The following is a 24,610-nucleotide window of genomic DNA, read 5'->3' as shown; positions in this document are numbered from 1 at the left end:
CATCACATATTTGCCATGGTCTTAATCTAGTATGGAGATCATTTCTAATGAAGGATTCTAATTTGTGAGTCTGTGTTACTGTCTTCAACGTTCTGTCTAAAGCTGGGAATGATATGCCGACTGTTCACGCCATTGGATGGAACCTGCGGAAGCAGATTAGCTTCATCTTTCATTATCCAGCAGATACATCAAAGTAACTGACCATACTAATGTAGTGTTGCTGTTTTACCTCAGAGGAAACATTTAGTCAATTTGTCTCATTGTTGCTTCCCACCACCAACCATTTTTCAGACTGTTCGCAGGACAGAGATGGCAAACAAGAAGCTAGAGGACTTGTGCAGCGAGCTTGGATGCCCTGAGAACAGGGTTCTGGAGTGGGGTCCGTGATGTCAGACTATGGGCTACAGATGGTAGGATATTACATGATCTTTTATGCTAAAGCTGGTGGTTAGTCCTATTTCTGACATCTGAATTAGTATTGTAGTGGTAATTGTGGATGCAGCACAAGTCTGGAATCTTTTTTAATATTATACTTTAATTTATTATGTAAATTAAGTAGTACCACAATCAGTATGACTATGTACTTTTCAAATTTATGCATTGGCTTTAATTTTTTGTTTTAGATTCCATACATACCAGTTGTAGTAGCCAACATGCCCTTCAACACTCAATTGAACGTTTCTTGGTGTGCATCAGAAAAAAGCAAGTCTGTATAATAACACTGGTATGTTTTATCTACCTTTCTTTTACAATTGATATTGTTTATCAGTTATTTGAAATGTTTATACATTGGAACTTGTCCATGCTAACTCTAGACAGCAACAAGATTCATCATTTGCGGCGAAAGAAATTGAGAGAGGAAAAGAGAAAACTCTTTGAATCAATAAAGTGCTACAATGAACAAGTACCAGAGGAGGGCCGCATAAATACGCAGAAGGAGATGGTGGGGCAGACAGTTTAATATGGCCGTGGGAGATCTGTAGAAGTGGTATGGGACAGTCTTTGTGTTTCTGCAGCAATCTTTGTTATATCCTACCTTAACGTATGTATTTATCTTCTCATCATGAGTGATGGTAATTCCTATGTCTTTAGAAACCACTAGTGTCTTCACCAAAAAGAAGATCTTTGATGCCTACATGTTCAAAATGAGGCTTCAAGAGGAAAGGGTCATCCTAATGCATGAGATGAGACAGCACTACTCCTATCTCAGAGGCCAGGCAGGGAGTATTGGCACACTAATAGCAGAATTATCCACTGGGAAACATTGTAAGTAGCTATTCCAGTTTACACCTGGTCGTTTCATGCATCATGAGTATAAGGATTATAACCCCTTCCTGCTTTTCTCTGTATGGTGGAGTTTAATCTAGTAAGATGCTGGACATGACATTTTTAATAACATTCTTTTACCTTTGTAGGTACTTTTACAGAGGACGGACAACGTGGGCTGCAGTGCCTTCTTCGAGAGACACTTGCAAATATGGAACACAAAATTAACGTCGTTTTATCAAATTATAGGATGGCATTAGGACCAAATGCTATCCTACTCCCTGGAGATGGAACTGAGGATACACCAGAGGAGCACAAAATACTTCAGCATGAGAGTTCTGATGATAGTGATTGGGAGGATGTTTAGTAAGGTTATTTTCATAGACTGTTCAAAAGACTTCAGTCTTTAACAAGCCCCACCTTAAGGACAGAGTCCTTAGGTGTGTCCAAACTTGATTTGTAGTGTACTCTTTTTGCGTTTTTGTTGTTCTGGTTTTTGACTGCTTTCATATCTGTTTTCACCCAGCCTTTACTCTTCACTTGTCTGATGTATGATTTATTGGACAATAATATGCAGACATTTCTGTACAGATTGTGTAGTGTCCTTTGCGCGCTAGTATAATAAAGAAATGTGAATCAATTTGTTTCACTGCCTGATGACTTATGATCATGAGTAATTTACAAATATATAAACTATTAAGTGGAAATAAATGAAATTGGTGGCAGTTCAACTATTTAATGTAGTTGAACACATTATGTTAATGCACCATACATAGAAATTGTACATTTAAATGTAATTGTGCAAACTGAAGACTGTCAGAATTGAGAATTTCAAGAATTTGCACAGTATAAAGCCCTGATTCCCATAGTCATCTCTCCAACAATCTAGTACTTTTATACTCCTTATAAATAAGATTCCTATTAAAACCAGGTCAAAGGGCTCTAGTGGCAGTCCAACTACCTAGCAACATGTATACAATTCACTACTTTTATGATTGGAGACTTTAAAAAATCAGATGTCTGTCTTTGGAATTAGGTTAATTAACTCATAGGTATTGTGACGCCGGAGGCGTCGGGACAGAGGCAGCCGGAGACGGGGGTTGAACAGAAGGATGTTTATTGTCCATGGCAACCAAACCAGTAAAGCTCTTAGCGCACACACTGCAAGTGATGCAAGGTAAAGCTCGTAGCGTACACCAGTAAAGCTCTGAGCGCACACACTATAAGTGATGCAAGGTAAAGCTCGTAGCGCACACTAGAAAGGCTCCTAAAGCACGCACTGCAAGTGATGCAAGGTAAAGCTCGTAGCGCGCACGCAGGTAGGGAACGCAGTGACGGACACGCAGAGACCAGAGACGCTCATGTAGCGGCAATGTGCAGCACTGGACCAGACGACCTGCGGGCTTAAGAAGAGCAAAGTAAACAAGAAACAGGTGCTCAGTATGATGGTGATTGCGGGGGTGTGTGCTGGGATCGGCTGCTGGCCGGGATGCGCGCCCTCTGGTGGCGACCCGGCCCCCTCACCGTGACAGGTATAATATGTTTACATGTGTATTTTCTTTATGATTACAATTCTCATTTCAACCATCATGCATGAGCAGCAAGTTCAATTTAAAATGAAAATTATACAGTAATGTAGCACAGCCCATTTGATGTCACTGACAGACAGCTTTGCAGTTTACATACCCCCAGGGGACCAGCATCACCCACTAGAAATATATACTTCAAATTTAAGAATTAATTTACAGATCAATGTGAGATCTAATAGGGGTAACTGGTCTGCTCTTTGTAATAACATCTGTGACACCAACGTCGTGGGCTGATGTACCATTACAGCCAGTGGACAGGCACCTCCTACCTGAGGCTCAAGGTAGGGTTGCTCATTAGGGCTCTAGACCCATGCGATTGTAAAGCTGCTTTGTGACATGTGTTGTAAAAAGCACTATATACATAAATTTGACTTTTAATCTTACAGGGAGAAGAAACATTTATTTAAAAAATTCCAAGTTTTATTCAGGTATATCTCACATATTGCTACAATACACTTTAATAATAATAATAATAATAATAATAAACCTATATAGCCATATGCATAGTGTGAAGGAATTTGGAACAATATGGCGCTGTTTGTAGTTCATGAAGATATGTTAGGGTTAGGGTTACGATCAGCGTCAAGGAGTCGTTTCCCTTGCCATACTGCACACAGATAGCACGAACGTATAAACAAAATAGCAGCAGCAGTAGTATATCTGGTATAAGACAACAAATAAATAAAAACAACAGCATTTCGCTACGCATTCGCTATGTATCGCGATAAGACAATGCAGTCTGAGGGCTACAGGGCCATGCAGGCTCACACTGAATCCATATGGTCATTCCTGGAATGCCATTTCCGTTTTTTCCCCAATCTGTGGAGAACCGATGTAACTAGACTATAAAGACTGGGAATACATAAATAAATGCCATCATTGTTAGCAACTAAATATGCTAAACCCGGTCCTATCTTGTAAACACAGTCCGTATTTTATTGTATTAAAGGCTTTATTTCTGGATGTGGCTGTTTCCGATTGCGTAATGGTCTTTAACTTGGCACTTCCGCGTTATGTTATAACGCTTATATACCTTGTTGAATGATTGAGCAAGAATTTTTGGCTGTTTGTTGTTCCCTACCAGTACGCGAGTTTGTTCCTAACCCATTTATTTTTTACACCAGTGGTTCCCAATCAACCCCCCACCCCCCCCCCACCCCACCATAGTGTGGGTATTTTAGGATGCACCCAGGCCCAAAGCTCGGAACTTTACAGACATTTGTGGTGTAAACTTTCATGACATTAAAACCATTGCATATACAACATTTAAGTGTATTTTTGTAACACGAGGGAAGGCAAGATGCCGAGACGAGGTAATACTCGGATCAACTCGGACAAAGAGTGATGATAATTACATTGACACATACAAGACCCAACTGCACATAATGTTGACGAGATGAGTCACAGGTGACAAAACGGACGCCAACCACACATGCACACGCCCAAGGGGAGGAGTCAGGGACAAAGCAAAAATAGCATTTAAATGCATTTAGAAAAAAATAGCTAAACAAAAGCACCAAGCCCAACATCTCTTAAATTCATGCAATGCATAGTTCACTACAATGTAGAACAAAGTACACAATTTTGCAAAAACAAAACAAGGTACAAGGGAGATATCAGTATAAACTAGAGTCTGTTGTCCTTGATATTTAAAAAGTTCAAACCATTAATTATTTTTTTTTATATAAAAACTGCGTTCCCACTTTAAATTTCCAGCAAGTCTTACTACAGCGTGTGCAATGTTTTGATGTGCTACACATGGGTAATTGAAGAAATTGTAAATAAAAAGTCCTGGATATTGGCATCACTGACAGACTTATAAAAATACCACACAACGTTAGATGAAAAGATCTAGTACTGCAATATGCTAGTGAATATTTAGAACTGATCAAATGTTCAGCTACCAAGTTGTTTACACAAATGTTGGGATTTTTCTAAAAATGAAAGTTTAGTACCAGTACCATGACTTGCAGTCCAGTGGTTGTATAAAAGTTTGCATAGTTGCATAAATTCATACATACCAGAGCAGGCAGGGTTCCCACTCCACTTGCTTCATTTTCTTGCCCTGAAACAATTCAAACTCTTCAGTTTTCTAACTCATTAATTTTAATAACAATATGCATTTTTAGTCAATATACACATGACTATTTGCTTGTAAAATGGCATGATTGTAGTGATGGGTGTAGGATTAACCTGAACAACTCTGCATCTGACTATTCTCTTCACAGGGTAAAATTCCTGACTTTCTGTCAATGTGTGGGGACATTCTACGAAAATAAGTGAATAAAATCACATTTTTTCAAAATAAAGCCTTGTAGTACAAGATGATAGATGTAACCAAACAAAATCAAAAGATAAAAGGACAATAAAATCAATGTTAGAAACTTGTTTAGAAAACCTTAAAAAAAAGGCTCCCTTTAAATCAGAGGCACAGGCTCCAGATACAACTACTGTATGACTATACTTGCCATACTGAAGTTCTTCAAACATACCTTTCCTTTTGAGTGTCTGTGACTGACCACTGTTCTTGGCTTTACCTGGGGCAGAAACAAACAAAAAAAAAAACAATTTAAATAAAAGTATACACTGGAGTACAAAAGAAATATCAGTATATTATCAAGGCAGTATTTAATTGGCATACATGTTTAGAAACACAGCTAGGTCATTAGAAACAATAACTAGGATTTGTTTTTATCCGCCATAGACTGAAAGTCACTTCTACATGGTCTGACATGGAGAGACAGACACTGGATGATTGTGGCATCACATTCCAAAAACAATGTGTCCAAAGATTAGGTGTGTCTACTCATCAACAGTCATCATGGTGTAACACCAGGGGCACTGAGCAATAAGTAGGTAGACGCATTCGCTAAATAGAGCAAGATATACAGTGAGCAGATCCAAAACAGTTACAGGGTTCTTGCAGGTTTCAGTGAGTTAAATTTAAGACTTTTGTAAGACCTTTTAAGACCATTCTCAGTGAAATTTAAGACCAACACAACATATTACCACAAACAATCCAATGATCCCAGAAACTCTTAACATTTTATTTTGATTAATTTAGTTACAGGATTACATTAATTCAGTATTAAAACAGATAATCAAAATAGTAACATTCTCAACCCAAGCAACCTTACCAACACAACACTAGCATATCTACATACAACCTCACCCTACATATCTCTGAGTTCTTCCTTTTCAGTACCAATCTCAGCATTTGACTTGGAAAGGAGCTGAGCCATCTTGGATCCAGTCTTGCCCTCAGCTTCTTCTGCAAGAGAATTTGCCTCTCTAGCAAGACAAGTGGATACGTCTTCCAAGCTTTTCTTCCTTTTCTTAAGGTCCTCTAAAGACTGCTCAGTCAGCTCTCTTTTCTGGCTCTGGGATTCCTTTTCTTTCCTGATTCATTCCTGATCCAGAAAGAGTCAGTATTTTGACCGGGCTGCACCCACAGATGCTAAGAGTTCCTTGGTGAGGGGAACCTGTGACACCTCCATGCATTGTGACAGTCACATATGAGTCTGTGTGTGCCAGTTGTGTCCTCTTGCATGTTTTCTGCCTCCACCTCCTTGTTTAATTAAATAATCATACACACATTATACATTTAACAACATGTAGACTCAGCCTATCTTCAAGTATGTCTAAGGCATGGTTTGACCAAAATCCTCACACCCTGCAGCTGATAAAATTTATTAAAATGTTACATTTTGGTTAAATTACTGAAATAAATGAAATTATAAAATTAACTAATTAAATAAAGGCTCAGAATTTTCTTTCCCCAGGCCATCTGTATCTTAACACACAAAACTTTTTTAACCTCCTACCTTCTTTTCTATTTATTATCCCGATGAAACCAACTTACTTTGTCTAGCCATGCTGAATATGAATTTGAATGTTAACATTGAAAACGTTGGGACACACTACCTGTTTTTACCCTATGTATATATGCCCACTAAAAGGCAATACATCAGTCCAATGTAAATAAAACCATGTGCAATCCATGAAACAGAGCATGGGACAGTGGAACATGTTTCAAAACATGACATAACCCATCTACAGGGCATAGTTGTTGTTTTTTTTTATTTTACATGATTTAACACAGTAAATATATTTTTATTTCCTCTAGCTGGGATTTAGCATGCATTGAAACATTTCTCTAACTCAATGCCATGGACAGTACATGGTTCTGAGATGTTTTTGTATTGTAGCCTAATTGTATAAAATGGTTAACACATTGAAAAGAAGACATAAGTGGAGCATAAGTAAGGATCACTTACTTTGATAAGTTTTGGTAGATCCTGCGCTGTTTCATGGCCCATGAAATGAGAGCCCATGTACCTCGATTGCACATATCCATTGCTCCAGAACCGAACATGAAGATCCAGCCGTTTGGATTTTGTGGTTGAATTAAAGCTTTCATCGAACATTAACACATACGGCCCGGTAAGAGCGTATCAACTCTCTCTTGATGAAGTCTGCCAAGCCAAATCTAGCTATATATGCGATTTGTTTAGTCCACACGAAAACTTTTTCGCGATATTCGAACCAGGGAACATTGCCGTCACTCTATCCTAATGTAGCCCGAATATCATTAGCCGAAGCACTAGTGATACTGCGGTGGAGTCCGGCGGGACCCGGTGTTCTGTCGGATTTTCCTACTTTGTCGAATTTTCCTACCGTATCAGCTGGCAGCGAGTATTTATCCGCTTGTTAAGTGTGACGACACGCGTGACGTTTCAGCCGCTTCCGGGTCCAAACAAACAAGGATGGCGGAGCCTGTAAACCTGTTTACGATAACTTCGTTCTTTAGTGAGGCACCATTGAGGGTTAAAAAAGGTCTAAACTCTTTCAACTCCAATAGAGTACTAAGTGTATCTGTTCTCCCAGGTGGTATATTTAGGGGTAGAGTCCAGGCGTCCATGAAAAAGACGATTTACGAGGTTGAGGTGAGTTGAGGTGAATTGAGGTTGAGGTGTGGTGACTGAAGTGAGTATGGGTCAAATAACGTTTAATACAGGTACACGTTGAGGGTCAGGCAGTGAGGTACAGCAGCTGCGTTTGCCCAATCGGTAAAGACAAGTGCCATCATATGGCAGCCTTGTTGATTTGGGTGGAGAAAAACGTGTCCCGCACCGATGTAGAATGCGTGTGGAAAAGGGCGAAGACACCGAAAACGGACGAAATTGCAGCCAAGAGAGTATCTGAGATGGCCCCATCCACATCACGAGGTTAGTAAATAATTTGCAATTGATGTCAATGTTGCATGGTTTATTAGCTTAACGCTATGCAGTTTTAAGTTGCGGTTTCCAAACCTGGAAATCTTACCCCCCTTCCTTATACAAAACACTGCTTGGCCAGTACAACCTCAAAGAAGGATCTAAAGTAAGTTGTGGGTCTTCATGAATATTTCAACTTAAGTTATGTGTATCTAAGAGTAAGTGACTGTGTTTTTATTAAAGGCATGTGATTGGGGAATCCTACATGAGTCGCGGGCAAAGCAGCAGTACACAGCGGACGCTGGTGTGGTGATCCAGGAGAGGGGATTGTTCCTGTCTGACAGTGGTCTACTTGGTGGATCTCCAGATGGGACAGTGTCTGATGACTGCATCATTGAGGTGAAATGCCCATGGTCCGCCAGAACTAAGACTGTCCAGCAGGCAGCAGAGAGTAAGAGAGACTTTTTTCTAGAGCTGGATGAAGAGACAAGTTCCCTCAAACTAAAACAAACTCACCACTATTGGCATCAGATCCAAGGCAACCTACATCTGAATGTACATTTACCTGAATGTAAAAAAGACAAACATTTTAATCTGGTTTTACTTTTTTAATAAAGGTTTTCTGCAAAGTTGTGTAAATCATTCTTCAGTCACAATAATTGTAAACATGTTTTAATTTGCCACTGTCCTGCTAACTGATTTACATACATCAGATATTTCATTGAATTTCACGGAGAATTGGGGTTTGCAAATTTGTAAGACACACACATACTTTCAGTATCTTGTTAACATTTTTCCTGTACTGGTAAGGGATGTGGTCCAAAATGCAAAACAGTTTCAGCCTCTGAATAGACCGCTCCACATGTATCCTTGCACAGGAGATAAGTCTGTTATTGTTTACTTCCTCCTGTGTAAACTGTCCGTTGAGCAAGAAAGACGGGGTGTTAAGAAGAACTCCCTCTGGCAAAATGTCCCGAATTGTGAAGCCCTTGTCTGCAATAACCAGATCACCTGCTTGTAGATGTTGGAGAAGTCCACTGTCAGCTGTTATTGACTTGTCTGAGGCGCTCCCACCGTACAGGTTACTGGCAAAAGTAATCACACCATTGGGAGCCACACCAATTAGAGCCTTTAGCGTGGTCCGTCCTTTGTAGTGGCTGTACAAATGACACTGTGTGTCAAGCCTCTCTGTGTTGGAGACAGCAACCTCTGTGCAGTCAAGGACTATTCTACAGTTAGGAAAAGGTCGGAAGCAGTCTGGCAGCGAAGTCTGATTCTTGGCCGTGGAGGGGATGTTTTCAAGTAGACCGACATACAAAATATCATACAGAGCACAGATGATGGTGGTAAAGATGTTAGTTACAGTTGCTGTGCTACAATTAAACCTTGTTGCAAGGTCTACATGGCCATTATTCAATTTAAGCTTCATCAAAGTAAGGAGTAACTGATCAATAAGGGGCATAATTTGGACAGTCCAATCAGAATGATACTGTAGCTCAAATCTAGAAAGAAGTGCTTCCAAAAAAAATACTGTGGCAGCATCAGGTAATCCAGTGTAGTATTGGACTTTGTTAGGATGGGAGGAAATCTGACTGAAAGAAAAGGTTTGCTTTTGTTTCTCCAACTGTTCTTTCAATTTTTTGTTCTCTTCTCTAAGCATGTCATTCTCAACCTCAAGCATGACAAGACTTGGTTGGGATGTAGTAGGGGTTTGTGGGGTTGCCATGTCAGCTGTGTGTCCTGTGTCTGTTGCATCATCACTGGAAGGGACAATCTGCTTCTTCTGCTTAGGGGGATTGCTGGGGTGGTCAGGAAAATGAAAAGCCTTTCCCTGGTTCCAAGCGAATCGCGAAGGTCCAGCAGCTTTGCCATTGGGAAAGTGCCAACTACACACCCTGGAGTTGCAGTTTGGGGTGAAGTTTTCACGTCTGTAAAAGAAGAAAAAATTATCATTAATCATTAGTCACAGCTTACTTGGGTTCCTCTAACAAAGTGCTAAAGAAATAAGGACCTTATAAAATTGTGTGTGTATATATATATATTGCAATAAAATGTGAGAATTATGTATGGTAAGTGTACGGCAGTAATAAACTAATGGAAACGGGCTAAGCAGTAATGTATATGCATACTGAAAAAGGTAAATATAGGATGCAACAGTAGCATCAGCTGTATTTTTGCTTGGTATTTTTACGGACACTCCTGATCAGCTAACTGTTGTGTGTGTATCCATACAATATATCAAGGATATCCGAAAAGATATCCTGGTGTTGCCTTTTACGAGCTAGCTAATCTAGCTAGTGTTAGCGCCACTAGCTAAGTTAACCAGAGCTATCTTTACTTTAGTTTTACTTTAGCTGGACAACAAATAAAACAAAACAAGAACTAAAATATCTGTATGTGGCAAGAAACATTGTATTAAACCCATAGCTAGAATATCAAGCAATCCAAAAAGGGGCAAGTTGGCTTTTTTTTCTCTGTGGGGTTAGCTAGCTAGCATTAGCGCCCACGGAGGCACTGTCAAGATTTTTTTTAGAAATAGAACTTACCTTATCAACTGCACCCATTTTCTTCTCTCTTTCTCATTGCAAGGAAAGCGGTAGAAAGACAAAAGGGTCGTTGTTTTAGACTCGGATCTGTTAAAACAGCAGGGCACACAGCACTGCGGCATATTAAGGGACTCAATGCAGCGAGTGTTTGGACCCGGACGTGAAGTTTCGCAAAGATGATGCGTCACAGCTTAACAACCCCATAGACTAGTCTGTCGAATTTTCCTACCTTGTCGAATGTTCCTACCGTGTCCGTTGGCATCGCGTATTTGTAGACGTATCTCTTAGTTTGTTTACCTTATGGAAACGTCGTAATGTAGCGCAAACCAGCGTTTAAAAAGTAGTATTTGTAGACGTATCTCTTAGTTTGTTTACCTTATGGAAACGTTGTAATGTAGTGCAAATCAGTGTTTAAAAAGTAGTATTGTAGACGTATCTCTAGTTTGTTTACCTTATGGAAACGTTGTAATGTAGCGCAAATCAGCGTTTAAAAAGTAGGATGAGCTTTAAAATAAAAGTTTTATTTTGCGTATTAGTGTATTATTACACGGCTCAATCATTATCATGCGGAAATATCCAAGTCCCTATAAATAGGTAATAACAGGTAGTAAAACGGCGCTGTTTAAAACATTTTAATCAACTAGTTAACTTAATGCACAGTTGAAAACATAGCAATTGCAAACAAAGAAGGAATTATAAACAAGAAATTAACTTACTGCACTATTGAAAGGACTAAATAGTACTGCACTGTTGAAATTCGCTAGCAGGCAGGAAAAATCGATGGGTGTAGTAGGCGGCCACCAAAATAGTGACGTAAAAGCGACTTGCGCATGCGCAGTAAGCCTTGGTATGAATTTTCGATGGGTAGGAAAAATCGACAGAACACCGGCACTGACGATAGCGAAGACGGCGGGGATGAGGCACAAAATTGCGTGAAGGCTTTTCGTGACAAGGACCGTTTCCTGCCTGCGGTTATTATGGGTTTTGTAGTTTAATTAATTAACACGTACCAACACCTGTAGCCCCGCACAAACACAGACAACACAGAACTGACTTCCGGACGTTTCGATTAAACTACACTTTTCTAAAATTAACTAAGGTAAAATTTTAAGACCTGACTAAATTAAATTTAAGACCTTGGATGAAAATCTGGCTGTTTTTTAAGTCTTTTAAGGCCTTAAATTTAAAGTTTTGAATTTCAGACATTTTAAGACTTTTTAAGACCCCGCGGGAACCCTGAGTTATAGCAGTCAAGGGTCATATCAGGAGGGCAATCATATAAGGAACAAAAAACAAGATCGAAGAGACATGACTTGAACAAAGCACACACCAGATACTAAAGAGAAACTTAGGAACTAAACAAGACACAACTGAAAATGATGAGAAGGTGGAGTTACAAATGACAGGGGTGTGGCAGAACACATGGGAAAACCAAAACATGGACACATGGAATACCAAGACAGACAGAGAAGGGGATAAACAGAGCATGATAAAGGTAAAATCACCAAAACGTACAGAAGTCTGAGATGCCTCAAAACGCTGAATGGGCCCAGTAAGACACACTCTTACTCAATATTAAATCACTCATTGTAATTTACACAAATGAGCAGCGCACTGTTGAAAATAAGATATGTGAAAACTCAATCATTGGTTAGAGTGTATGGAATTAAAAATAACACACCTGTTAATTTTTGATCCTCTTTCTAAAAGGTGGACAGACTGCAATTACCTCTACTACAAGAAAAAAGTAAAAATAAAAATAAGAGGCATCAAACCTGCTACTACTGCGCCCTGAACTGCTGCTGTCCCCTGAACTGCTGCTGGCCCCTGAACTGCTGCTGCTGGCCCCTGGACAACTGCTGCTGGCCCCTGGACAACTGCTGCTGGCCCCTGGACAGCTGTTGCTGCTACTCCTAGCCCCTGGACTCCAATATGAATCCATCCTACATTTAAGGAAAAAAGTGTAATCACATTTATATGGAAGTGATATGTTAGGCAAGCTAGTTAGGCCAATATCTGCATTATCTGTGCTTACGCCCCAGCACATTATTTTAGTATAGAACTCAGGATATAGGACATCAGAATATTCTTACCTTGGACTACCATGTCAAATAGGGACTGCATTCTTTTTAAACAGGCAGACAATGTCTCTGTAAATTGACACCTGGGGGACAGAGTCTCTAACACCCAGGAGCCAGTCTTCCTTCCAGGCTCTGATAAAAACATTACTGCTCGTATTCCCAGAGCCTGTAATTTCTCAAGCTAAAACAATCACCCCCAAAAAGTGAATAATTTGCACTAAAATGCTAATTTATAATTTTCCATATTATTTCAAATCTGTAGAATGAAAATCAATCACATACCAGTAGTGAAGCTTCATCTTTTATGTGTGATGCTGTGTGATTTCTTTTATGGGCCTGAACCCATTCCGTACGTTTATGGTCAAGTTTTTTTTTTTTTTGTCTTAATTTAGATGGTTGTTTTGCTGTACATGATGTGCAAACTTTGCAAGCAATATTAATTAAATTGTGGCAAGCCACACACTTCTTGAAGGTGGTTCCACGTCCGGGCATTTCTAAATACACACACACACACACAGACAGAGAATTAGTCAATGCCCCTTAAAACAATTTCGAAAGATTCATTTTTAGTACCCATGCAAATAGTGACAATTTGTGCAACTGTACCTTAACCCAGTTGATTGGTAAAGCAGTAAATCATGCTAAACCTTCATTCTAAAATCGTCTAAAAGACCAAGTAGGTCCAAATAATTCTAGCATACTCTCATTTATGAATCAGAAATAAACAGGACATGCAATCAGTGTAGCTAGGCTATGTAAAATTATGAGACACTTCAAGGGTAGAGACGTAAAAATAAAGAAATCTGTTTGGCTCTTTGATTATTATCTACACTATCCTATACCCTTGAACGTCGACTTCATACCTACAACTGTCATGTAGTTGTATTTTGTTAAAGTTGAATGTTTTATCATAATTACACTGAAAAATGTTTATCTAACTAGCTGGCTAGCTAGATCTGAAAATTTAGCTAGTGGGAGATACTTAATGTGTATTTGCATAAATGCAGATACGTCTTCATTAGCTAGATAGGAAGCTATGGGATTTCAGAGCTAGCTACATACCTAGATACCCATAAAGATCTACGCTGTAAGTGAGTGTGGGCGGCTAAATTATGTCACTATTTGTGTTACATTAACTGAAATCCTAAACACTTCAATCAAAAAATGATTAATACGATTTAATAGAGATTACCAAAACATACTAACCTACAACCATTGAGCATGTAATACCTGAGCAAAAATGAGAGCGTCACGGCGTCTCCGTCGTCATCATACGGGTATTTGTCCATTTTCAGTCGTTTTATGTCAGCGTGTGCATTTCACGTTTCAGGCATACAAAAACGTGTAACTGACACGGCACGCCGGGTGGACCAACGTGTGTATTACACCGACTTCTTTAATGCCCCATTCCCCGATCCGAGAGGGAGCTGGCTATTTACTTCGTGGATATTCTCTTAGCCAGATTCATTTTGTTTATGGAAGTTTGTGTGCAGAACTACTAGCATCCATTATTTATTTTTGCGAGGCTCTGGTCACAATTATTGTAAAATGCTGGTTTTGCACATATTTGTCTCGCAAAGTAAGTTTTTGGTTTTCTCCACAGTCGAGGCGTCATGCTCAGCAAGCGTTGCACAGAGCACACAGGGCGTATGCCTTCACCTTCTCACAGACGTTTTCGTCAGCTACAAAGGTTCCCTTCAGAATTTAATGTGTATTACTGGCTTTTTGGCAGATATAAGTATAAGCAGTTTATAAGAGCTTTGTCCATTTCAGTGGTAAAGTTTTTTTTCTGCATGATTGCAGGTGGTGGAGGTGACGCTCCAGCACAAATCTGCCTACAGGGGGCAGGAGAGTGAGCACTGGTGGGTGCTCAACAATGTATTTTACAACATAGATGCAGAGGTGAGTCATGGGAACAGGTTCTCAGTTTCAGTGAGAATGGACTTGCCACAGTTGATGTCCTTCAACCTAACATTTTCTATGCATTTGTAGCTCACCCTCCACTACTTTGCCAACGCTAAAGCCGTGGCCTGCATCAAGATAAGTAAGAGTCTTGGATAAATGCATTTTAAACTAGCATGTCCCGTTCTTAATCACACTCATCAGCATGTCCTCTGTTAATTCAGCGGAGGGAATCCAGCATCACAGAAGCAACGATATACCTGTGCACGCAGTCAACGTCGTCATCTGTGCAGAATATCTTTCAGGTTAGTGCATCCTCATACCTGATTACATTTAGACTTACTTATGGGGTATTTAGAAAATGATTCCTAAAGGCATCTTCACTTATTTTTACTCTTATTTGTGTTTTTCAGCAATCAGAAGTTTCTGTGACGTATAAGGGTGTCTCCATCGGTTCAGATGGCCTTTTCAGGTCACATGAGTCTAATCACACCCAGACCCTGGAGACACCGGACCCTGCTGTTTTCTCCACCAGTCCTGACACATCAAGAGGACCCCCTCCACGCCCACCTCCAGGCTTTTAATCACCTACACAGCATTTTAATAGATTCTTATACAAAGTTCTAATCTCACTATGTATCATGCCTTTTACTTTTCCCACATAAAAACAAATGTTTGTATGTATTTGTGTGTTTTTCAGATGAAGTCGGTTTTCCCCATAACATGAGGACTAGATGTTGGACTGTTGGGACTCACATGGACTGATCACCCACGTGGGGGGTTGTGCATCTGCCCCTTCTTCTCTTTGCCCCTAACACTCTGTTTAATGTTTCATCTTTTGAGGTTTGTGTAACCCTAACACATCTCCCCAACTTTTCAGTAAAACATTGAACTATGTTTGGTCTTTGTGGAGATGCCTTGTCATCAGGCTTGACTCCAACGATAGACCTCACCCATTGTTTTTTTAATTTGTGCAGCACACACATGAACATAGTCCCTTAAACCGGATAAAACATTGGTAAAACTGTGCAGTAAAAGCTTAGCGGCATGTCTGGCCACAGTTCTCCCTTGAAAGATCCTATGCTCTGCATTTAAATGAGTATCCCCGGCCCCAACTTTGTTAGACTCTATCATCTACGTTGGAGCAGGACTACATACGTCGCCATTGAAACACGTACAACATACACAAACATAACTGTATGCTATTGTTTGCTATACATCACATTCAGCATTACAACTTTTCCTGTCCTCCTCCTACAGGTTCAGTAGGACCTGCCTCCCCCCCTTCTGCAGATGACCGTGGGCTCTACCGGCCAGCACCAGGGAAGCCCTGGAAGACGGCCCTCCCCCCCTGAGGACAAAGGACCTCTAGTGAGTTATTCCTCTTATATATATATACACATACACACAGTCCAGGTGATGGGTCAGGTCTCTGACCCCATCAAAGTCTTTATTTTGCTTTTCTGTCTCTTTCTTACTCTCCATCATGTAGGTCTCCAGTGCTTCTTCCTGGAGTAGAAACCACAGACAGCTGTGCAACCTGATCTTCACCCAGACTTCCAGGACAAGAGGAGTAATGAAGTTTGTGGACCAGGACACAATGCATGTTGCCTTCTGTCATGCAGGTATCACAATGAAGCAGTCTGGTTTTCTTTTTTTTTCCCCCATTTTAATTGAATAACATTTTCTACTTCCAGCAATATCACCCAAGTAGGTGTTTTCCCCTCATTTTCTGCAGATCTTTGAGAAAGCTGTTGCCAATCTGGAATGCGTCGACTTTCTCCTGAGCTTAGAGATGGTCTTGTCAGAGGTGGATGGTGCTTCAGCACTGGTAGACTGGAAACCTGCAAAGTCAAAGCAAACAGACGGCGTGAGAGGGATGCTGTGTGTAGTCTTCCATGCTGTTGTCATTGTTGTTCATGCCCTATTAGTTGTGCAGCAGGAAAGACTACTAAACCATAGAACACAACTAAACCATGGAAGACTACTATACCATGGACCCCTCACTTCTTTATACATAATACTGTCATGAATTAAACTTCACCAAAGAAATACTAAAATGCGTACCATCTGGAATATGTCTGTCCACCACCTGGTCCTCCGTGTGAACATGCACTTAGGTTGTCCGTTTCTTTAAAAAGAGCAGACAATTTGATATAAAATCATTCAAAATATGATTGACGGTAGCATAAATGTATGGTTGAAAATCATTCAGAAGAGCAGAATCTAAAGCTAATGGTGTGACTGGGAATAAATACATTTTAAAAACAGATACCTTGAATCTCAGCTTCAGAAATCTTGGAAACCTGAACCACCAAGATTTCTTCTCCAGCCCCACGTCCACTGTCTGTGCTGCACTCTGCAGAGCGGAGCCTGTATGGTCCTGTTCTGTCCAAGAGATGGTGATGCCAGCGACATCACCGAACAGAGTGAGGGCAATCAGAGCTGACAGCTCTGAGCAGCATCTCTGTAGTGACAGCTTCACTTCCACGTCAGCCTCCGTCACAGATGCGCTTCTAGAACCGTAGTGATCATTGTCAGGCTTGGTCCAGGATGTCAACCCAAGGCGTTCTTGGAGAAAAGTTTCTGAAGCAGTCTTCACAAATCTCCTCACGATGCCCGACTGGAGTGCCTCCTCAGAAAGGTCAGTATCCGACAGCACTGACCGAGTACCCCTGCAGCTCATTTGTGCTTTTACTCGGTCCAGAGCCGCAATCCTTTCCAGCATCAGGTTCCTCACTATAGGGATGAGGTCCTGAGCAACCACCTCCTTCACTGCCACTTTGACCCATGCCGAGATTTTTTCCAGCACTTCAATCAAATCCTCCATTTTCATCTAGTTAGGTTAAAGGAAAGTGTAAAAAGTTCATCAGTATCCAAAAGCTTAATGATTTTTAATTATTACCTTTTTTTAACCTTAAGCTGATTATTTCTTTAAGTAAAATGCTAATGTAAAGAACATCTAATGTTGTGAAGGTCTGACCAGACATGGCCAAAGGCTCATGTTGCTATGGTAACTCAGACACACAGGCAGATAGGAAGACAGAGATACAGAGATTGGTACTCACATTGCTTGGCAGTGTATTCCTCAGCTCTTCAGTTAGAACAGCTGGATTAATCCCAGAGGTGGATACGACTCCACCACTTTTCCCACATGGAGGAGTGTTGAGCTCCTCCATCACTGCCTCCTCCACTCTAGTACAGCAAATAGCTGTGGTGAAAGAAACATTTACTTTAAGCATCTATGAGGCAGACACTAATGATGCACATAAGGAAATGTCACTAAAAACATAAATTGTGGAAAATTATAGTTATGAATAAATAACCTCGTAATGCATCACGTTTTGGTAACATGTAATCACGCTAAATCTCACCTGAAAACCATCTGCTATGGTCTTTCTTTGCCTGCTTGTTTTTCACACTGGGGGCCGACACATCACAGCCCTCAGGAAGCTCTTCTGTTGGCCCAGCTTTCTTAGACTGTAGTAGAGAAAATGAAGAAAAAATGAGTTTCATGATGACTATCGCAAGGGTTCTCAACTGGTCTCAGCCCGGGACCCACTTTATCCTCATGGTCATTAAGTCGCGACCCACTTTTTAAAAAAACGTTGTCGGTTGGCGTACACCATGCACTTTATGCAATACAACTTGTTTGGTGGTCTTATGAAGGACCGTTTATAAGCTATTGAAATTATTACAAAAAACAGTGTGTAGTGCTCTGGGGCCTTCACGACCGCCACTTGCGTCTGTGTTAAGGTCATTTGTAGACGGTGCCTTAGACGTTGCAGTGATGAAAGTTGCACATTTAGAATACGTCTATTCCTGACGTAAACAAAGTTGTAGATGTTTGTCTTGGTTGCCAGAAACAAGAATTTTATTATAGCACTTTTGCCAATACTGTCTTAGTTATTGAAGAAAATTCCGAATACTCTAACCTGAAACAAACTTGTTTCCTAGTATGCATACGAGTGACTTTTGATCCCAATTAACTTAAAATTATGTACAGTTATAAAGAAGTGTCCTCTTTGTGTCCGACAGAGATGTAGACTGTGTGGGAAAAAATGCGATATTTTTCGCTTGGCCATTTTCAACGCTTAGTGCTCAAGTTTCAGCTCCGTTTTGCGAGTCATGCTGGTGATCGGATTCCTGCATTTGTTGATGGGCAGAGACGAACATGTGAGCGGGAGCTGGAGTCTATCGTTTAACTTTTAAAATACAAACTCAAAAGAAAATGATGGAAATTTTTCCAATTACAAAAAATCCTTACCCATAAAAAAATAATGCTGTTGTATCGGCTGTCGCCAGTGGCGAGTGAAATAATTTATAATTAGGGTTACCATAAATATTACTCGCAAATTAATATTCATGGTCGTGATTGCGACGATTTTAGTCGCAATCTGAAGCCCTGGCATGTCTGACGGGTGCCTCTATATTAATTTTTTACAAGCTGTCCGCGACCCACCCAGAACGTGTCCGCGACCCACCAGTTGAGAATCACTGGTCTATCGTATTTGGACTGCTCAGACGGGATGGGTGGGGGGCGTACATCATATTTTGAAAGCCAATGTGTTGATTTTGGCTCACGAATAGATTAATTTCTGAGTAACGTTGTGCATAAGGATTTTTAAAGTTTTGTAGTGGGCCAGTAGCAGCCTTGTTAAGATGTGCGACACCCTAAAGACCAACAAATAACGTCATTCCACGCCACCATTGAATTTCGGAAACTGCGCTACGGCACAATCATTAATTAGCAATATGTTCATGAGCTAGGCCTATGTAGTGCTTTCTAATGTGTGTTTCTAAATAAAACCATGCGTGTTATACAACCCTTTATCTTAAGTAGGCTACATTATGCATTAAACACGTTGTAGAATGCTACCCTTTTCTGTGAAAATAATACAGGCTGCGGACATCCGCGCAGACAGGATAGGGGGAATACGAACATTTTATAATTTGATTTTTTTTCTCAACACCGCTGGACTCTCAAGGAGAGAATATTAATCTATCTTAATAATGACCTCAGATGGTTAATAACCAATATTAATTGGTTACACATCTTAAATGTGATAAGAGGCCGTAAAATGAAGTAACTGGGATGTAACCGGATAATTAATGTTAATCTGAGTCGCCATTTGTGGTCGAAAGCAATTTAGTTCTATTTTTGTGCAATATTCTACAATCACTGTTGCTACAAAGCAACTTTAGAGAACTGTCTCGACGAGGAATGTAATTTTCAATAAATAGACTGGGAAGCGGCTCTCTCGAACTTACTCGGACTAAAGTGAGATTATGGAAAAAGCTCAAAGGAACATGAACTTACCCTCATCATTAGTTTAAACATGATCAATAGTCACTCCTTTACTCGCACAAGATATCGGTGAACCGCTGTAGTAGCTACTTCAACCTCCGTGACGATCGAACCATCTGTGGTTAAATTAAACACTGTCTGTGGCGACTTTTATAGGTCTCCTGCATTGTGACTTCATATGCCGTGTTGTCGTAGGGACGCAGTTGGATAATAACTAAAACTACTAATTGCCCGTGTTGTCATAGTGACAGTTAGATAATAACTAAAACTACTAATTGGCCGAGTCTTCAAGTGCAAATCACATTGGGCTGGCCCATGTTAATCTCAGTAGTTTGGGCCGGGACATTTATCACACCCACTCTGGCCCTGGAACATGTATCAGATCCACTCCGGTGTTATAAAAATCTGTGCTACCCATCGAATGTCTTACTTAGGTATTTTCATGTCAGTGTACAACGTACACCTATAATTTTGCGTTTCAGCATTTTTTCTCTTGAATTCACAATGAGGACTGTCCATTTATTTTGCCAATTTACTTTTTTGTCAACAATTATTAAATATTTTTGTGAATATCCTCGGAAAGACCTGAGAAATATCACTACTGCTTTGTTTCTAATACGTGGAGGTTCCAAATGTCTGCTAGTCAGTTTGTTTTATCCTTGCCAGTAAATAACTGTGCTCTCTTTTATCATTCCATCCTAAATGGTTTTAGTTGACTGACCTTGAAAATAGCACTTCTTAACCTTTGACGTTCGTTCAGTTTGGCTATTTTACATTTTGAATCAATTTTATTAAATACAAGTAAATAACCATGAAATGTTAATGACGCTTGCACTCATCGCAGTCATTTCTTCGATGTTCAGTTAAACGTGCAATTGAGTAGAAGTGGGACACGATACCTGTTTCTGATAAAGGGGACATACCCAAAGAGCTTCAACAAATCACAGAGGCAAAATCTCAGAGTCCCTCCAAGTTTCAAATAAAAGGTCATTAAAGTTCAAACATATGTTAGTCCAAACATGCTTCCAGCATTAATACTGTAGATTTTATGGTCTATGGGGGGTTATCTATCGTATTTGGACTGCGCAGACAGATTACATGGAGAAACCTGTGCACTTCACCTGTTCCAAATGCTCAATTCGGATAACCTCATGTTAAGGCTCTAACGTTGGAGGATCCGTGGCTCCGTCCGAAATGCCGTGTAGTAGGCACTAGATTTCAATGCATTACGTTCTACTCAAATCTTAAAGCAGTGCGTTCTTTCAGTAGGCGACTTGGCAGTTTTCATAACCTCGAACATACTACGTCCGTCATTTACCTATGTCATATGATATGGCATATAACGTTATACCACCACAGTTTAAGGACCGCTATGAATTAAAAGCGCCATTCCATATTTGTGTTTTATATATTTATATTGATTTAGAATCAGCATCAAGACGTCGTCGAGGACTAACAGAGTTACAATAACCATTAACCTCGATTTAGCCTTATTAATAATCCCAAAGCTAGATATATTTATATTTGCAAGGGTTATAATTTTCAAGGGGATAATTTGGCATTTCACTAGCATCACTGACAAGGTGAGGTGAATCCCCAACTTTGTTATATCAGTGTGACAATTAGGCAACCAAGATTTATAATAAACTAAATATTAACGTAAAATAATTTGACATACAAACCACTTCTAAACCAAATAAAGTTGGTCAAATCTTTAAAATCAAATCTTTAAATCACAGAAAGTAAAAGTGTCTAAAATTGATGTAAGTGTCATCACCATTGTAGCTTTTATTTTGTGGTTGTACAGGGTGTCCGCAGGGTCTTAAAAAGTATTATAAGTTGATAAATCAATATTGGAAAAATGAAGGCCCTTAAAAAGTATTTAAAAGCCTTAATCGCGATTTTGGAGTAGGGCCTACTGGATTTTCGTTGATATTTTAGCTTTGCAACAAAAAGTATGCAACTATTAAAAATAAGATGTCCCTTTTTTACATCCGGTTTATGTAAAAACTTTTGGGAATCATTTTCACTATCAGTTCGTTTTTAAATTCTCTATTAAGGCTTTATTTTATTATTTTATTTTTCATACAGAAAATAATTCTGGAAATATAATGTGTCGTTTTGCAAATATAACACACGGCAAAAATGCTTAGTAGTTTGGTGCTGTATGAGACATTTTACTGCACAACAAAATGATTTCACGTTGGGCTTAGAGGGCAAACGGTAGATTTGACTTGATGTGTATGTGACCTGGCTGGTGGGGACGGGAGAAGAAGTCTATCTGTGAGCGTGTGTGCTGTGCTGAAGACGCTTCCTTCACCTCGCTGAACTGAACTGCTGCAGCGCATCTGGTGTTAAAGGAAGAGAGAGGTCGGATGTGTGCGAGGTGGTGGCTCATTTCAGGGCATTGTTTTTAATCGCTCAGGTTTTCAAAAGATCATTTCAAACCGACCTCAGTAAAATGATAATAATAAAAAAAATAAAAATAAAATAAAAAACGAAGTTTCAAAAGGGCACTTTCGTTGATAAAGGGCAGAGTTGGTGGTGCTTTAGCACCACTTGATGTCTATGTGTGCACGCCACTGGTTCTTTCAGTAGGCGACTGGGCAGTTTTCATAACCTCGAACATACTACGTCCGTCATTTATCTATGTCATAGTTAATATGTTCTGAATACAAGAAGCTTCTGTCCTATACTCGAGACGTACCGAACCATGAATCAGTGTTTGTAGAAGAAGTCACCATGCTTGACTGCTCTGACAAGCGCTACATAGACTTTCCTCTGTTTCCAGGGAATGTAGTATTGTGGGGGAGGGGGGGGGGGGTGGCCAGGTACATTTAAAATGATCTCACTAATCATAATATACACTACCGTTCAAAAGTTTGGGGTCACCTAGACAATTTTGTGTTTTCCCTGAAATCTCATACTTTTATTTATCAAATCAGTCGCAAAATGAATAGAAATATAGTCCAGACATTGACAAGGTAGAAATGTTTTTTTTTAATTATTTGAAATAATTTTCTACTTTAAACTTTGCTTTCGTCATCAAAGAATGCCCCCTTAGCAGCAATTACAGCATTGCAGACCTTTGGCATTCTAGCTGTTAATTTGCTGAGGTAATCTGGAGAAATTTCACCCCATGCTTCCAGAAGCCGCTCCCACAAGTTTGATTGGGTTGATGGGCACTTTTTTCGTACCATACGGTCAAGCTGCTCCCACAACAGCTCAATGGGGTTGAGATCTGGTGACTGCGCTGGCCACTCCATTACCGATAAAACACCAGCTGCCTGCTTTTTCTCTAAATAGTTTGTGCATAATTTGGAGGTGTGCTTTGGGTCATTGCAGGATGAAATTGGCTCCAATCAAGCGCTGTCCACAGGGTATGGCATGGTGTTGCAAAATGGAGTGATAGCCTTCCTTATTCAAAATCCCTTTTACCTTGTACAAATCTCCCACTTTACCAGCACCAAAGCAACCCCAGACCATCACATTACCTCCACCATGTTTGACAGATGGTGTCAGGCACTCATCCAGCATCTTTTCAGTTGTTCTGCGTCTCACAAATGTCCGTCTGTGTGATCCAAACACCTCAAACTTTGATTCATCTGTCCATAACACTTTTTTCCAATCTTCCTCTGTCCAATGTCTGTGTTCTTTTGCCCATATTAATCTTTTTCATTTATTAGCCAGATATGGCTTTTTCTTTGCCACTCTGCCCTGAAGGCCAGCATCCCGGAGTCGCCTCTTCACTGTAGACGTTGACACTGGCGTTTTGCGGGTACTATTTAATGAAGCTGCCAGTTGAGGACCTGTGAGGCGTCGATTTCTCAAACTGGAGACTCTAATATACTTGTCTTCTTGCTCAGTTGTGCAGCGGGGCCTTCCACTTCTCCTTCTACTCTGGTTAGAGCCTGTCTGTGCTCTCCTCTGAAGGGAGTAGTACACACCATAGTAGGAAATCTTCAGTTTCTTGGCAATGGCTCGCATGGAATAGACTTCATTTCTCAGAACAAGAATAGACTGTCGAGTTTCAATTGAAAGTTGTTTTTTTTCTGGCCATTTTGTGAGTTTAATCGAACCAACAATTGTAATGCTCCAGATTCTCAACTAGCTCAAAGGAAGGTCAGTTTTATAGCTTCTCTAATCAGCAAAACTGTTTTCAGCTGTGCTAACCTACTTGCACAAGGGTTTTCAAGGGTTTTCTAAATATCCAATAGCCTCCTTACACAGTTAGCAAACACAATGTACCATTAGAACACTGGAGTGATGGTTGTTGGAAATGGGTCTCCATACATCTATGTAGATATTGCATTAAAAACCAGATGTTTACAGCTAGAATAGTCATTTACCACATTAATAATGTATAGAGTGTATATTTGATGCATTTAATGTTAGCTAAATTGAAAAAAAAAACTGCTTTTCTTTCAAAAATAAGAACATTTCTAAGTGACCCCAAACTTTTGAACGGTAGTGTATATTAAAAAATAAAAAATAAAATAATGTGAAATATAATTTTTTACAGTAAGGAGGATGTACTGCAATGGCTGGCTACTCAGGTTGACACGTGCAAAGAGTTCTGCATCTGTGTGTCTAGAATAAATCTCTTGCAACGTGGACTAACACTGTAGCAGCGGCAGAAACACAGCTCACCGGTCAACCCCTTAAAAGTTACATTCATAGGAGAACCTGGTGTTGACACTGG

General features: G+C 40.0%; 2 protein-coding genes and 2 long non-coding RNA genes across 4 annotated transcripts; 2 read left to right on the top strand and 2 right to left on the bottom strand.

The window, feature by feature from the left end:
• The first annotated feature begins 646 nt into the window (after positions 1 to 646).
• Positions 647 to 1,835, top strand: LOC143506815 (uncharacterized). The gene is made up of 4 exons (XR_013128495.1): positions 647 to 724; positions 816 to 988; positions 1,093 to 1,266; positions 1,416 to 1,835. It is a non-coding gene; the product is annotated as an uncharacterized LOC143506815 (long non-coding RNA).
• Positions 1,836 to 7,944: 6,109 nt separating this feature from the next.
• LOC143506821 (uncharacterized) lies at positions 7,945 to 9,151 on the top strand. The gene is made up of 2 exons (XR_013128497.1): positions 7,945 to 8,083; positions 8,315 to 9,151. It is a non-coding gene; the product is annotated as an uncharacterized LOC143506821 (long non-coding RNA).
• On the bottom strand, positions 8,659 to 10,792 carry LOC143506819 (uncharacterized). Its single transcript, XM_076996417.1, has 2 exons — positions 10,618 to 10,792; positions 8,659 to 9,999 (listed from the first exon to the last, which is right to left on the bottom strand). The coding sequence occupies exons 1-2, from the start codon at positions 10,737 to 10,739 to the stop codon at positions 8,790 to 8,792; spliced, it is 1,332 nt and encodes a 443-aa protein (XP_076852532.1). The 5' UTR covers positions 10,740 to 10,792; the 3' UTR covers positions 8,659 to 8,789.
• Positions 10,793 to 16,032: 5,240 nt separating this feature from the next.
• On the bottom strand, positions 16,033 to 20,053 carry LOC143506820 (uncharacterized). Its single transcript, XM_076996418.1, has 6 exons — positions 19,921 to 20,053; positions 17,975 to 18,080; positions 17,669 to 17,811; positions 16,876 to 17,436; positions 16,668 to 16,731; positions 16,033 to 16,444 (listed from the first exon to the last, which is right to left on the bottom strand). The coding sequence occupies exons 1-5, from the start codon at positions 19,939 to 19,941 to the stop codon at positions 16,717 to 16,719; spliced, it is 846 nt and encodes a 281-aa protein (XP_076852533.1). The 5' UTR covers positions 19,942 to 20,053; the 3' UTR covers positions 16,033 to 16,444; positions 16,668 to 16,716.
• Between the last annotated feature and the right edge of the window lie 4,557 nt (positions 20,054 to 24,610).

The sequence above is a fragment of the Brachyhypopomus gauderio genome, unplaced genomic scaffold, assembly GCF_052324685.1.
Source record: "Brachyhypopomus gauderio isolate BG-103 unplaced genomic scaffold, BGAUD_0.2 sc522, whole genome shotgun sequence".
Taxonomy (NCBI): domain Eukaryota; kingdom Metazoa; phylum Chordata; class Actinopteri; order Gymnotiformes; family Hypopomidae; genus Brachyhypopomus; species Brachyhypopomus gauderio.
The sequence above is the reverse complement of the archived record's forward strand: the minus strand, read 5'-3'. Positions and strand labels throughout refer to the sequence as shown.